General features: G+C 32.7%; 1 protein-coding gene across 1 annotated transcript; it reads right to left on the minus strand.

The window, feature by feature from the left end:
- Nucleotides 1-1,584: 1,584 nt before the first annotated feature.
- On the minus strand, nt 1,585-2,445 carry LOC114287711 (uncharacterized). The gene has a single exon (XM_028231153.2). It carries the CDS (start codon nt 2,443-2,445, stop codon nt 1,585-1,587), a length of 861 nt encoding a protein of 286 aa, XP_028086954.2.
- Between the last annotated feature and the right edge of the window lie 12,915 nt (nt 2,446-15,360).

The raw sequence follows: 15,360 nt of genomic DNA on the forward strand, positions 1-15,360 counted from the left end.
TTCATTAATAAACAAACATTCATGTCTCTGATTCTTCTAACACCCAATCCCTCTTGCTTAGTACTTTTAGTTACCTCATCCCATCTCACTAGATGAACTTTTCTCTTAAGTTCAGCTCCACCCCACAGGAATGAAGCTTGTAACTTTTCAATTTCTTTTGCTATCCCTTCTGGAATTTTGAACAGAGAGAGATAGTACACCGGCAGACTAGATAACACTGATTTAATTAGTGTTAATCTTCCTGCAAAGGAGAGAAGTCTCATTTTCCAACCAGCAAGCCTGTGCTTTATCCTATCCAAGACAGGCTTCCAGATCACCTTTCTATGGGGGCTTGCTCCCAGTGGCAACCCCAGATACTTGATTGGTGCTGACTTAACTTTACAGTTTAGCATACCTGCAAACTCATGAAGCCCAGATTCAGAGATACCAAACCCACAAATCACACTTTTGTGGTAATTTATTTTAAGCCCTGAAACAATTTCAAAACACCTAAGGATCGTTTTTAAATTAAGCACTTCTGACCATACAGCATCACAAACACAACAAAGAATCATCTGCAAATTGAAGATGTGACACAACCACATTATTGTCACCAAAAACTATTCCTTTTAGCAGCCCCAACTCCCTAGCTCTCATCAGTAACATGTTCAATCCTTCTGCAGCCAAGTTGAATAGGAAGGGGGATAGTGGGTCCCCTTGTCTGAGACCTTTTTCAGGACTAAACTCCTTAGTTGGTGAGCCATTAACGAGGATGGAGATTCTACCTGAAGAGAGACAACTTTTTATCCAAGAGATCCACTTTGCTCCAAAGCCAAAGCTAGATAGCATTGAGAATACGAATTCCCAATTGAGTGAATCATAAGCCTTCCCAAAATCAATCTTGAAAATCAGCCCTTTTCTCTTGGTTTTTTTCCACCCATCCACTATTTCATTTGCAATCAAAGCCCCATCGAGTATGTTTTTACCTCCAAGGAATGCTGATTGTGCTTCACCAATTACATCTGCCATGACTTTTTTTAGTCTACTAGCAAGAACCTTGGAAAGTATTTTATACACTGACCCTATAAGACTAATGGGTCTAAACTCACTTAAGTTGGCTGCATCAATTTTCTTAGGTATAAGGGTGATGAAAGAACTGTTAAAGCCATTAGCCAATCTGCCCCTGACATGAAAATCTGCGAAAAAGAGCATCACATCTTCTTTGAGCACCTTCCAGAATTTCTGAAAAAATAGCAAGTTGAAACCATCTGGCCCCGGAGCTTTGTTGCCATTACAGTCCTTGACGGCTTCCCAAACCTCCACTGCTGAAAATTCTGACTCTAGTATATGAAATGAATCACTTTGCCTTACACTTTTAAACTCCCCACCTATTACAGGTCTAAGTCTCCACTCTTTTGAAAACTGGTTTGTAAAATGTGACCATACCTCAATTTTGACCTGAATTGGTTCCTCAATTGCCACCTCCCCTACAACAATGGAGTTGAGGGCATTTCTATTTTGTCTACTAGTAGCCATGACATGAAAATATCTTGTGTTCCTATCCCTTTTCATATTCCAGTCGAGCCTTGACTTTTGAAGCCATTCCTATTCCAGCATTCTACTTAATCTCCACATCTCATTCCTTGCCTCACTTTTTTGTTTGATTTCAGCATCCTCCAGAGGTTTTACCTCAGCCCTCAAATCAAGTGTATTCAGTTTATCTTCTGATGCTTTTAGTTGAGCTGCAGTATTACCATATACTTCTTTATTCCATTGTTTTAGTACCATCTTTAAAGCTTGTAATTTCCTTAGCAGAATGACCCCAGCAATCCCTTGAATCTGTAACTCCTTCCATGTATTCTCCACAAAAGATGTGAATTGTGGATGCAATAACCAGGCATTTAAGAATTTGAAAGGTTTAGGACCCCAGTCCCTCTCATCTTCCATAAGCACTATCGGGCAATGATCTGAAACCAACCTAGGCAGTCCCCACAGTTTGTATCTATATCTTTCAATCCACTCAGGGCTAAGAAGGAATCTATCAATTCTACTCCATTTGTGGCCATCATGAGCATTATACCAAGTAAATTTTCTCCCTACCATGGGCAGATCATTCACCTCCCATCTATCTATGAACTCATTAAACTCTTTCATGCCCCTATCCCTCCTTGAGCTTCCTATTCTTTCCCCCAAATTTCTGATCTCATTGAAATCACCACCTAGACACCATGGTTTTGGGAAAATGGACTTTAAATACAACAAGGACTCCCATAACTTACCTCTCCTCATAATATCATTTGGGGCATAGACATTTAAGATAACACACTCAAAGGAATTCAGAATGGTACCTGAAAGCAAGATGAAGTTTTTGTTGCTACAGCATTCTGAAAGTTGAAAAACATCAGGGTCCCATATGCATAACAATCCACCTGCCACACCTATTGCATCCACTGCCATGATTTCCATCTTTTCTCTTGGTCACAGACTTCTAGCCACCAGATTGTTCAAGCTTGGCCTTTTTGTTTCTTGCATCAAAACCATATCAATTCTCCTATCAAACAGTAGAGTCTTGATCTTTCTCCTTTTCTCAGGTCTACCCACTCCTCTAATATTCCAGCTTAGTATCTTCATAACAACATTTTTCATCTCTGTAGCCTCCCATCATATCTGCTTTCGAGGCTGCTTCAGTCCCCCCTCCAACTCTTGCCCTTTCTTCCTCCTCTAGTTGTGTAATTTTATTAATAATTTCTTCTTCTTGGCCTTTAAAGTCAATCCCCAAGCTTTTCCCTACACGAACTATTGCCTGAGCTTCTATTAATTTATTTGATTCACAAGAATGCTGACAGATAGCTGCATTTGGCCTTGGCTCTGCTTCAGATCTGGGCACCATCTTTTTCTGATGAACCTTTCTTCTTCTTGCTCCCACAGTTTCCTGCCCAATTTTCCTAATCAGCCCAGAGAACCCACCTACTGCCAAAGGATATTTAGGCCCTCCTTTTGTGGTCACTGGCCTTTGGGCCTTGGTTAGTCTGGTTGTTGATGGAACCACTAATAGAATCACTAATTGTATCATTGGAGTTTGAATTATAACCCTCCCCTTTGAGTCCACCTTCATTACTACTGGACTTGCAATGGACTAGCTCAATGGGTTGGGAATTTAAATGTTCTTGGCCCAAAGCAACCTCCAAATGAATTCCAGGCCTTAACTTTTGGGTTTCACTTAAGCTTCTGATAAAGCCTTTTGTGGCTGCCTGCCCCTCCTCTTTTTGAATCTCAGCACCTTTTTCCAAAGCATGACTGCACGTTTGTAGCTGTTGCTGCTGTAGACCTTCCACTTCCATCATTGTTTCACCCACGCCTGAACCTGTTTCAGTTGATTTCCCTATGCACTCTTCAGTCTCTTTCACCACTGATATTTGAATACAACTGTCACCTACCTCCCCCTCACTTCCCTCTTTCAGCTTAGAAGTAGAAACACCTTTTACCGTATGATTTTTTTTTGCCATGTCAGCCTCCACCTCCCCATCCTTGTCAGCTTCTTCTCCCTCCCTCTTGCTCTCTGCAGTTGACTGTGACACCTTTTTAGTATTGGAGCTAACACCCTCTTCACCATCTTCATTGTTGATTCCTTTACCACAGGATGATACCTCATTGATAATCTGTTCCTCACAAACTCTTATGGGGTATACTCTACCTTTGCATTCTAGATTGATACATGTATTGATCAGATCCATAGCACCTGTAACTATTTTAATCTTCCCACAACAGAAAGAAGCGGGCTCACAAATATCTCCATCTAATTGTAGCACTTCCCCCCAAAGACGGCCAATCTTTGTGAAGGTATTGGAACTCTAGAGATTCAGAGGTACACCGTAGCAGCTAATCCAAACAGACCTCTCCTGTTGGAGTTGCATACCTACTGTCCACTCTGTGATGTACTCACACCAGTCCTGGAACCAAACATTAAGCTTGCTGGTTGTACTCTTCAGAGCCTCCACAGAGTTGAACGATAGGACTACATCACGCCCTCCTCCTGCTCTCACTCTTACATCCTTCATACCTTGTTCTTTGAGTTTTTCTTGTACCTCCATAGCAGAGTGATCGGGTTTAAGCCTCATAATCATGCTCTCATACAGCCAGCCGTTTCCTATTTCTTCAACTTTGATTGTAGTAGTGTGTTGACCTCTTGGTTGGGCTCCTTTGATGACCTCTACATACGACCTGCCATCAATGCCTTGATTCCACCTTGTGGGTCCAGTTTTATCTGCTGGTCTTCTTAACTCCAGTTGCCTCCTCTGTACTTGTTTCCATCTCATCTGGTCTCCTTTTTCTTTTCCATATACTGCACTATGGACTATCAAGGCTTTGTCATCTACCCATATTCCGTTGGCCTTTTGTTCTGCTACACTGGCTGCAACAGGACAGTTAAAGCGAACAAAGCCAAATCTTGTGTTTGCTGTTTTCCTCCTCTTGTGTGGAATGAAAACATCCTTAACTACGCCAAATTTTAGGAACAAAGAGTACATACTCCTTGGATCCATTGACTCTGGTAGGTTATCCACAAAAAGAGTGTACATCCCTACTCGCCTACCTTCCTTCAGCCCAACTTGATTTGAATGTCTTCCTCTCTGCTTTACTACTGGGATCCAGCCACCATCCTGCTTGTTAAGCACTTGTTGATTTACTTGTTGATTCATGGCGTTTTTCTCTGTCTCTGATTAGCGTACTAGAGAGAACCAATCACATACTTGTCGAGTAAATTTCTGAGTGAAAAACGCCGAGTAAATTTCTGAGTGAAACACAAGTATATAGTTAAAATTTTTATGTAATACTTCAAAACCAGTCATATATAGTTAAAATTTTTATGGATAGAATATGTTCCATATTTGTTAGCTAGGTAGAGACAAATGATGACCTCCTTATGATGTGTTTGGATCATGGTTTTGGAAAATAAAAAGAAAAGGCGAGTTAAATGTGAATCAAATATAAATTGATATTTCCATCGCCTTTTGCTTTTCCTTTTCAAATTCTTATCCAAATCCATGATCCAAAGACAATCTTAGTGTGCTTTGTGGTTTCTTATTACCTGAGAGTACAATGTAGATAATGTCACATTCATACTCTGAGATTCTCTAATAATATTTCCAAAAGAAATATGTATACTTTTTTTGACAAAGAATGATATCATTAATTATGATTCCATAATTTCAAAATAAAAGACTCATCATTTGGAATAATAATAATAATAATAATAATAATAATAATAATAATAATAATAATAATAATAATAATAATAATAATAAACCACTCACATTTTTCTGAATAAATTTTTTATATGAAAATTTTGTTAGTATACTGCAACATTTTCATAATAAGAAAATTATTTTAAAAGAAGAAATCAAAACTGAAAGAACAAAGCATTTGTGAGTGGTCATTCTGCTCTTAACAACTGCCCAAAACCAGTTTTGAGGGCAATGGTAGTCCAACAACCTGACAAATATCACATAAACTTTGTTGAACAAAACTGTGATACAAATAATAAATTGCTAATTTTTTTTTTAAATGTTGTTTATAGGAGCAGATTTTAAGCATTCTCTGATGCATAAGATTTCCATAAGAACTTGGGATGTGAAGCATTAGGGATGCATAACAACCAATTTTTTCCCCCTATCAATGCTATTGTTTAATATCTGGAACAATCTTAGGATGACATCTTAGGATTATGTCCAGTCTAAAGGGCATGTTTGTTTTGGAAATAGGATTAGGAAATATGCGAATAAGTAAAACTATAGGTTTCACATATTTTTGTTTTGATACTGCGAAATTGTTAGATAAGATTATACACAATAAAAATGGCAGAAGCTTTGAAAATTTATTTTTTTACCTTGGGGAAAAGATAATCTGGAGGAGGAATAATTGTCCCAAGGGTAGAATTGGATAGACTTTTATAATCAAAGATTAGCAGTTTGATCCACACTAGCAATATGGCCAAGCAAATGTCAGACTAGAGTAGATAAAACCTAAACAGCGTGCCTTGCATGTCCCTTAGGGCCCATTTATTTTTAGAGTTAGGTTGGGTGAGATTGTTAGTGTGGAAACTCTTAGTAAAGGGATTATTAGTGTGGGAATTGTCGTTGAAGGGACTAAGAAAAATTATTTTTGTTTGTGATATATTTTAGTAAAGGAATTAACTATATTAAATACCATAAATACCCTTTAGTGTTTTTGATATATTTTAATATTAAAAATTATTTTTAAAAATATTTTTTTTGTATTATATTATTTTAACGCACACACATATATATATAATGACATAATACTACAAAAAAAAAAAAAAAAAATACACAGTAACACACAACACACAACATGGGCAAAACAATCTTTTTCCAAGCCAATTCCCTTACTAGTTTTGAAACCTAACCTTTGGAAAGATAGTGCCACTTAGTACCTCATGGGCATGTTTGATTGGGTGGATTAGAGCATGAAATTGAGATTATTAATCCGTTGGCCCAATTATCCTATGTTTATTTTAACATTTTGGTTTAGGATTATTAATCTAATGGATAATTAATCTAACAAATTTGTAAGATTATTAGTAATGGGGTAGGGGTGGGTTTATTAATCCAATTGGATAGTAAATACCACACTAATTTAATAAAATTATTAATACTTCACTATTAATCTTGTGAATCAACCATGATCTATTGATATACAAAACTTTTTCCTTGGAGGCCTTTGCTAATTCCCTCTTCCAGTCCATCATTGTCCTCAGGGAATATGAATTGCATTCCCTATTTTGCAAACAAACACACTTTTAGTAGATTCCACATCTATCCTAGTTCAATCCCCTCATCTATATCACTTGAAACAAACGGGGCTTTAGTCTAATCCCTCTCTAATCCTTTCCAACAAGCATAACCAAAACCTTATAATAGTACATGCTGATAGTTATGTTTATATTTATAAATTTAGTCAAAATTAAATAAGTTTTATATTACTTAATTTTTTTTCTTTTTATCTTACATTTTGAGAATCATTTAAATTTTAAGTGATATCAATTGTGATTATCAAATTGATTTAATTAATTTTTACTTAATATATTTAATTTTAAATGCTAAGTTAAATTATCAAATACCAATGAAAAGTCATTTGCAAAGGTATTTTAGAAGCTGCCTCCTAACTTTTTCTAAAGGGGAGGACTTTGAAAATATCAAATGACCTATTATGATTAGTTCGTTAAAAAAAAAAAAAAAGGAGGGGGGGGGGACATAGGATATTAAAAATTAAAAAAAATATCAAATAAATAAAGAGTTGAAAAAAAAAAATGATTGTCCATCAAAGTTGGTGAGAAGTCAATTTAAAAAGGCAAAACGTGAAAATCGTAATGTTTGATTTGGTTTTAAAAAATTTGTTTTAAAATAATATTAAATTAAATTGTTGAAAAAAATGAAAAATAAAAAATATTTATTATTTTTATATAATTTTATTTTTTGAAAAGATAAAAATAATTTTTAAAAGTTTTAACATATGTTTTGGGAAAATTAGCGAACATCACTCTCAAACTTTTGGTAATAGAAGAGGTCTATTATGTTTTATTTATTAATTAAGATCTCTCAATAATATTATTAGAGAAATTTTAGCTCGTCATTGAAAATTTTTTCTGTGTGACATGCCGCAATTTTTTTATAAAATTTCTTTTTGAAGAGTTGAAATTTCTCCATTCTGTGCCGAAATTTCTCTGCAAAAATATTGAGGGACCTCAACTACTATGAAAATATTACATGTCATTTATCTTATAAAGTCTTAATATCAAAGTCTATAATCTAAAAATCCTATTTTTTTTAATATTTATTTTTATCAAATTAATTTCTACATTTTAAAAAAATTCTAAAAATAATTTTAAAAATTCAAGCCAAACATGACAAGACTATGTCAAAGTTGGTGAGGAGTCAATTCCAACAATAATGTTACATCCTTTTAATTTATCACTCTTAAATTATCTCTAATGATGTGACATTAAGATTAGGCTCTACATGATGAAATATTTGACAAATCAAAATTTAATACTTGTGAGACACATCATTAGAGTTGATTTTTTAAATATGATAAATTAGATCTTTCTAACATTTTTTGGCATCCATAAACTTTATTGAAATGGAAAGATTTGAAAAGTCTCGCTAAATGCTCCCAAAGCCTTTTTGTTGAAGAGATACATCACCTCATTTTGACCTCTAATGAGGTAGAAGAGAGAGAGAATAGAGAGAGGAGTGTGAGTCCTCCCTTCATATGGTTCATTTCATATCATTAATGATGGATTGGAGCTGCTCAATTAGAGCTTCCAAAGCATTTTTTCTTTCGCGAATTCTCCCTTCATTGGCTTTAGAGTAGAGATTATCTAGTTCACTTTATATTCTATCCTTATTTGTTTATTAATTACTATTATTTTTTTCGTGTGGTTATGTAATTAATTTTTATTACTTTTTCTCTAATAATTTAAATAAAATAATTATGTGTCCTTTTGCTATACAGTGGCATACAAATAAGTCAAATTATCAAATAATCTCCCGGATTACTGGGTGATGACTGAGGGAAATGATACTCCACGTTGCATAGCTCCTTGCGGTTTTACAGACCCAAAGACAAAAAGAGGAAATTAGTGAATAGTCCATCTCAAAGGAATATAAAACATTAGATCAGGATAAAATCATATGTAGTGATAAAGATATGTCGAAAAATTGGTCAACGCAAGAAAATTGGCTGGGAAAGTTGCCGGTGACTAGCGACAATAGGTGGTGGTTAGGGCTGTAAACGAGCCGAGCTGAGCTTTGGTGTGTTTGGACTTGTTTATTAAGATTTTAACGAGCTCGAGCTGAATAAAAATTTAACGAACCGAGCTCGAGCCGAGTTGGCTTAGGCCCGACTCGAGCTCTAGCCTGTTCGCGAACCTTAATGAGCCAAAAAATTTATAAATTCATACTTACATGTGAGACTAAAGTTACAATTAAAACTTTGATTATACAATTATATATACAATATATATAAACATACTAAAAAAAAATCCATATTTTATTGAAATAATAATATCTACTACCACTATTATATAAATATACTATCTATAGTTAAGTATTATTTATATTTATATTTTTTAAATATATAAATAGCATATTTCTCTTATTTTTTATACATAATTTTATATTATTTAATATATAAATAATAAATATTGAACGAGCCAGCTAACAAGCCGAGTTTCAGAATGTTTTGGCTTGTTTATTAAAAATTTAACGAGCTTGAGTTCGAGCTCGAACGGCAAAAAAAATTAACGAACCGAGTTCGAACGAGCTCTTACCGAGCCGAGCTCGAACTTGTTCATGAACGGCTCTGTTCATTTGCGGCCGTAGTGGTGGTAGTGAGATGCAAAAATGTGTGATATTCAATAGACAAATTGTTGAATTAGTAACACATGTCATATTTCAACAGATAATTAATTTAGTAAATTTCAACAAAAAGACAAATAAGTTGATTTCAACATATAATTGTCTTTTTGAACAAATTGTGTCCTTTTGGCCAAAAGAGAGTAGAGTTTGGTCCCAGTAACCGAAAAGATGAACTTATGGCCTAAGTGCCCAAGAAATAAATAGATAAAGAAATAATTTAATTAATTTATTAGCACTTTATTTTTTATTTTTTTACTTTTTAAATCCGTTTACACAAGACCAATCTAAAAGTTAAAGAAAAAAAAAAATGAACTAATTTTAAAAAATAGATCATTAAAGTTTGGAAAAATTTTGAAAAAAATATAACTTTTTTAATTGTACGCCAAACACGAAAAAATAATGTTAGAAAGAAGTACTCAAATACCAAAAAAAGTAAATTAATTAATTAAAAAAATGGGATGTAACCTAGATTTATTCTAAGTTTGGGAACTTACCATCTGCACAAAATATTATTATTTTTTAATTATATACTCTATAAATGAATGAAAGGTACTTGAACCAAATCTAATTCCAGCTACTTGGAGAATACAAAAAGTTTGCAGGTTGGCCTCTCTACATATATATATATATATATATATTTTCTCTTCTCTATATCTATCTCTCTATTTTTTTAGGATAAATTACATTGACATCTTCTGAGATTTAATCTAATTACATCCCACCCCTTGATGCTCTGAAGATTACATTCTCACCCCTATGACTAATAGTCTCATTTCACAAATCCCCTGTATATATAAAAAATAACAACTTCTAGTAAAAAAAACAAAGGAAATTACATTGAAAAAAAAAAAAAAAAACAAAAGAAAGGAAAAAAAAAAACAAAGGCAATAAAGCAAAGTAAGAAAAGAGAGAGCGCATGAGTTCAATGTCTTCATTCTGTCTAAATAATTACAATGATATGGTGGTTAGTGTAATTTTCTAAACGTCAAGAAGTGATATGTATTAAACCCAAACCTCAGGAGTTGTAAGTGTAATTTACCCTTTTTTTAGGACTGGGCTCCCTGCAGTCCGAGCTTGTGAGACTTATTACGAGTTTTATTTTTGTATTTTTTTTTTGAACAAATGGTTTTATTTTTATAATTCAAACCGTTTATATTTTTATAATTTTTCATATATATCATTCACACACAAAAACAAATTGATGAGATATTTATAACCTATATAATTTAATTTATCGAATTTATCACAAAATAAAAATAAAAATGAATGGCACCCAAAAAACAACCGGACTCATTCTGTTTGATTTTGTTTTTAAAATATATTTTCTGTTTTTTTATTTTTATTTTTTTACTTATATATATATATATATATACATATATAAAACTAAAAACCAGATTTTGAAAAAAGTGAAAAAAACCAATGGCACTAGTTCGATTAGTCACAACTTTTGCACAGTTAGTGATTCAAATCTCTTCACATGTGTTCCCGTGTATTTATTGAGATTTTCTCACCCACTTTGGGAGTTTTTTTTGTATTGATTATGTGTTGTATTTAATCTTATATGAATCAAATAAAAAAAAAATGTGAAAAATTTATTGGGATTTTCTCTCCCAGTTCAAGAGTTTCTTTATATTGATTATGTGTTGTATTTGATCTTATATGAATCAAATCAAAAAGAAAAAATTGAAAAAATCAAAGATATTTATTCATTTCATATGATTTTCGTTTTTTTCAGGTGAAAATGTCTTTTTGTTATTTATTTTCATCAAATCAATTCCTATTTTTTCAAAAAATAAAAATAGATTGTTAAAACCAGTCGATGAAATGTATCATGTTAGGGAAGGGAAGGGAAGGGAAGAGAAGGGAAAGGAAAGGTAAACTATTTTTTATTTTTATTTTTTTCTTTTCAACCTGGAGGATATCAAACCAGAGCCCTCTTTCCTTATTATTTAGAAAACTTGTTTTTTTTTTTTTTTTTTTGGGTGAATATCTCCTATTAGCTAGATATGGTCCAAGTTCGATATTTTTTTCATAATTCCCATCATTAGTCTTTTAACAAAAAGTGTAGAACAGAAAAGTTAATAAAAATTTCTTCTTTTTTTTTTTTTTTTTTTTGGGTACTTTGTAGATTCTTTTTGATCATCAAAAGAGAACCTTTATTGATAAAACATTCAATACAAAGTAAACGAGCATTACATCAACAAATGGAGAACAAGATGGTGCAAACATCATCATAGTTTATAATCGAAATCCCAATTAGGTTGGCATCAAGATAGATTCATTTACCATATAGATTCATTTACACAAGATAAATTTAAATATTTAAAAATTTTGATATAATTTAAATAAATAAAAAAAAAATCACTAAAGACAAAAAATTATAATTTTTTTTAGCTATATGTCAAACTACCCCTAATAATATTAGAATTGAACTCAAATGTAAAAATAAATAAATAAATAAAAATAGTATGTGAACTGAATTTATTCTTCGAATAAGAATTAATCGTACAAAAGTTAAATCGAGACCAAACATTAATATTTTTTAAATATTTTTTTGTGTCTTAATTCTTGATGATTAGCATTACTCACTTACTATATAAATGGAAGGGAGGTAGGAAGAACCAACTCCAACTAGAAAGAATATCAACTGCGCCAAAAAAGTTTGCAGGTTTGTCTCTCCATCTCTGTCTCTCTTTCTCTGAGCTTTTATTATATTTCTTACCAAATTAGCTGCTAATTAATTATAATATATATATATATATATATGAAGATAAGATGATCAGGGCGAAACAACAGCACTCGTTCTGTTGGATTATGCATTCAAGATATATTTTCTGATTTTTTTTTATATTTTAAATACTAAAAACTAGTTTTTAAAAAAAGTGAAAAAAAAAAAATGGAAGACATTTATTCTCTTTAATTAGCCAGATACGGTCAAAGTTCTTCTTTTAGGTGTTGTTATAAGCGAAATCATTTACCATTTAATTTCACTAGGCTTCTTCATAGGGTTGTTCATTTCTTTTTTATTTTGTTTTTGTTTTTGTTTTTGTTTTTGGGTCTATATATGTGTTTTTTTTGGGTCAAATAAAAAAATAAAAATCAAAGAGTTGTTTGCTAACTCGTGTAATTAAATATGTTCATAACTGTAATTAATATGCTTTAATTTAAGTTGTAGTCGTGGCTGGGGATAGTTGTAGATATGTAATATTCTTATGATATTGAATTCTCGTATTGCTTTCAACTTTTTTTCAGAAAAACTTGATTGACTTTTTTTTTTTTTTTTCAAATCTTTTGCTACTCATTTTGTTCCATGCTCAAATGTGGTCCAACCAACCATTTTGACGTTTTTTTTAATCAAAAAAAAAAGAAAAGAATTTACTGTTGAAACAAGAAAATGATAACAAAATTTGGTGAATTATTTTCCAAAATATATTGTCAAACACAGTCAATTTTTCATTAGCAGATAAACAAACAAGAATGGATGATGAAACAAGAACCATCAACAAATTAAAGTTTGATTTATAAGAAAAAGTAAATGGCACCACATAGGGCCAAAAAGAAGAACGCTAAATTATACTGGTAGTCCTTTTATTTTATCCTTTATGTCATTTTAGTCCTTACATTTTAAATTTACTCGCTCAATCAATTCAATGATCATTTTTTGTCAAAAATACAAACGATATTATCAATTGGACTAAATTGACACAGACCGAGTTTAGCAAATTTATAATCTTTCCCCTAAAAGTCTGACACATGCAACTTATTTGTGTATTTTTCATTCAAAAATATTAATAATTATAATCAATTGAATTAAATTGAAACAAAATTGTAAATTCATATTTAAAATTAAGTCAATTGAAATTATAGAGATTAAAATGATATAATTAACAAAACACTGAGACTACTGACATAATTCCCCAAAGAAAATGATAGCACACAAGCGCACAAATATAAGAATAAAAGCAACTTAGAACAATAAATAACACATAATTAATAGCACATACAGAAAACACTAGGGTATGCCCTAAGGAAAAATCATACAAAAATAGAGAAAGAAGATAACCAAACACTTTGTTAAAAAAGAGTTTGATATCCTTAAGGTGATTGATTTATCTCTTTCCCATTATTACAATATCTAAGAGAGAGAAAAAAAATTATATGATGTGTATATTCAATTTTATGTTAAATAATAATGTAACAATGTATACAAGATTCCTTAATATAGAATGAGAGAAACCTAAGTATGGTAATTCTAAATATGATAATAAATATAATATGACATATATGATAGACAGAATATATAGTTACTATATTTTACACCCTCCACAAACTCAAGTAGGAATACCAACTTGAGTTTGGAGAGATAAACTAACACATAAAATAAAATTAAAAATAAAATAAAATATGGATAGATCCGAGATAAATAGATTGCAAAGTCCTAATGAGAGCGCAAAGGCGCTTGAGATAGATCAGAAGCCGGAACTAATGCCGGAAGATAATTTATTGTCATGTTAGACTGTTGTAGGAATTAGCTGGAGCTAACAAAGCTAATGTCGGGAGACAGTTTATAGTTGTGTCGAACCGTTGTAGAAAAAGAATGAGTGTTGAACCAGCAAACGGGGCACGGACGTATCTTATGATGTGGTGTTAAACGGTGGTGGCAACAAATGACATTGTGCACCAGGGGGTGACTTATGAAAAAATGCGCTAGGGGGCGACTTGAGAGGTGTGCCAGAGGGGGCGACTAGAGTGGTGCGCCAGATGAGGCGACTTGGGTTGAGTGCTAGATGAGACAGCTTAGGTGGTGCACCAAGAAGGCAACTTGGGAGGTACGCTAGAGGGGGCGACTTGGGTTGTGAGCTAAAGGAGGTGGCTTAGGTGGTGCACCAAGGGGGGTGACTTGGATGGTGTCCTGAAGAGAGTGGCTTGGGTTGTGCGCCAGAGGGCGAGGCTTATGTGGTGCACCAAGAGGGCGACTTGGGTGGTGCTCCAGAGGGAGCAGCTTGGGTTATTTGCATAGTGTATAACCATGATCACCATGATACAGGTATAATATCACCCCTCAAACTCAAATAGGTTTGAAAATATAAATCTATTTGAGGTTGAAATAGAGGGAAAGACAGAGTTAAGCAAAAAAAAAAAAAAAAAAAACAAAAAAAGAATTGTGAGTAAAAAAAAAATATATGATAGAGGTAAAACAAAATGAGTTGGGGTAGGAATAAACATAATAAATTATGATAGAGATAAAACAAAATGAGTTGGGTAGGAATAAACCACTGTGATGAGACTATAGAATTTTTTATTTTTTGCAAAAGCTAAGTCGGGGCCAACCCATGTGAGGGAGTTGTTATAGAATGTTTTTTTTTTTTTTTTGTCGGGGCCAACCCATCCGAGTAGGGCTGAGCAAGGAATCCGTGAAATCCGTAATCCAATCCAGTCCAGTCCAATCTAGTGGGTTTGGATTGGTTTTTTGAATCCGTGGTTTGGTTCCGGATTGAAAAATTAAAAATCCGTAGTTCACGGATTGGTTCCGGATTGAATCCCATGGTTCCGGATTGGAACCGATTCGGACCGTATACAAATAGTCTATATTTTTATTATACACCCTCCTGCATAGTATCTTCTCTTATTTCATATGAAACTTAAATCAAAACCTAAACTTGCATAGTATCTTCTTTTATTACTTTTGTTTGCTAGTTTTTAGTGTTAATTTATAAAGGTCTAAATACTTATGGTAGAACTAGTTTCTTTATGGTTGTTTAAATTCTAGAACAGTTTGTCGCTATTATGAAAAGACATATTGCTATTGTGAAACTAATATGATGCTATATTTATATTTTTATGAAAATAAAGTGTTATATATATATTTTTGTTATTTAATTATATAAATCCGTGGTCCTAAACCGATCCAATCCGTATTTAAATGGATTGGTTCGGATTGGTTCCA

This window comes from Camellia sinensis, chromosome 11, assembly GCF_055761805.1.
Source record: "Camellia sinensis isolate YWXY chromosome 11, ASM5576180v1, whole genome shotgun sequence".
NCBI classification, from domain to species: domain Eukaryota; kingdom Viridiplantae; phylum Streptophyta; class Magnoliopsida; order Ericales; family Theaceae; genus Camellia; species Camellia sinensis.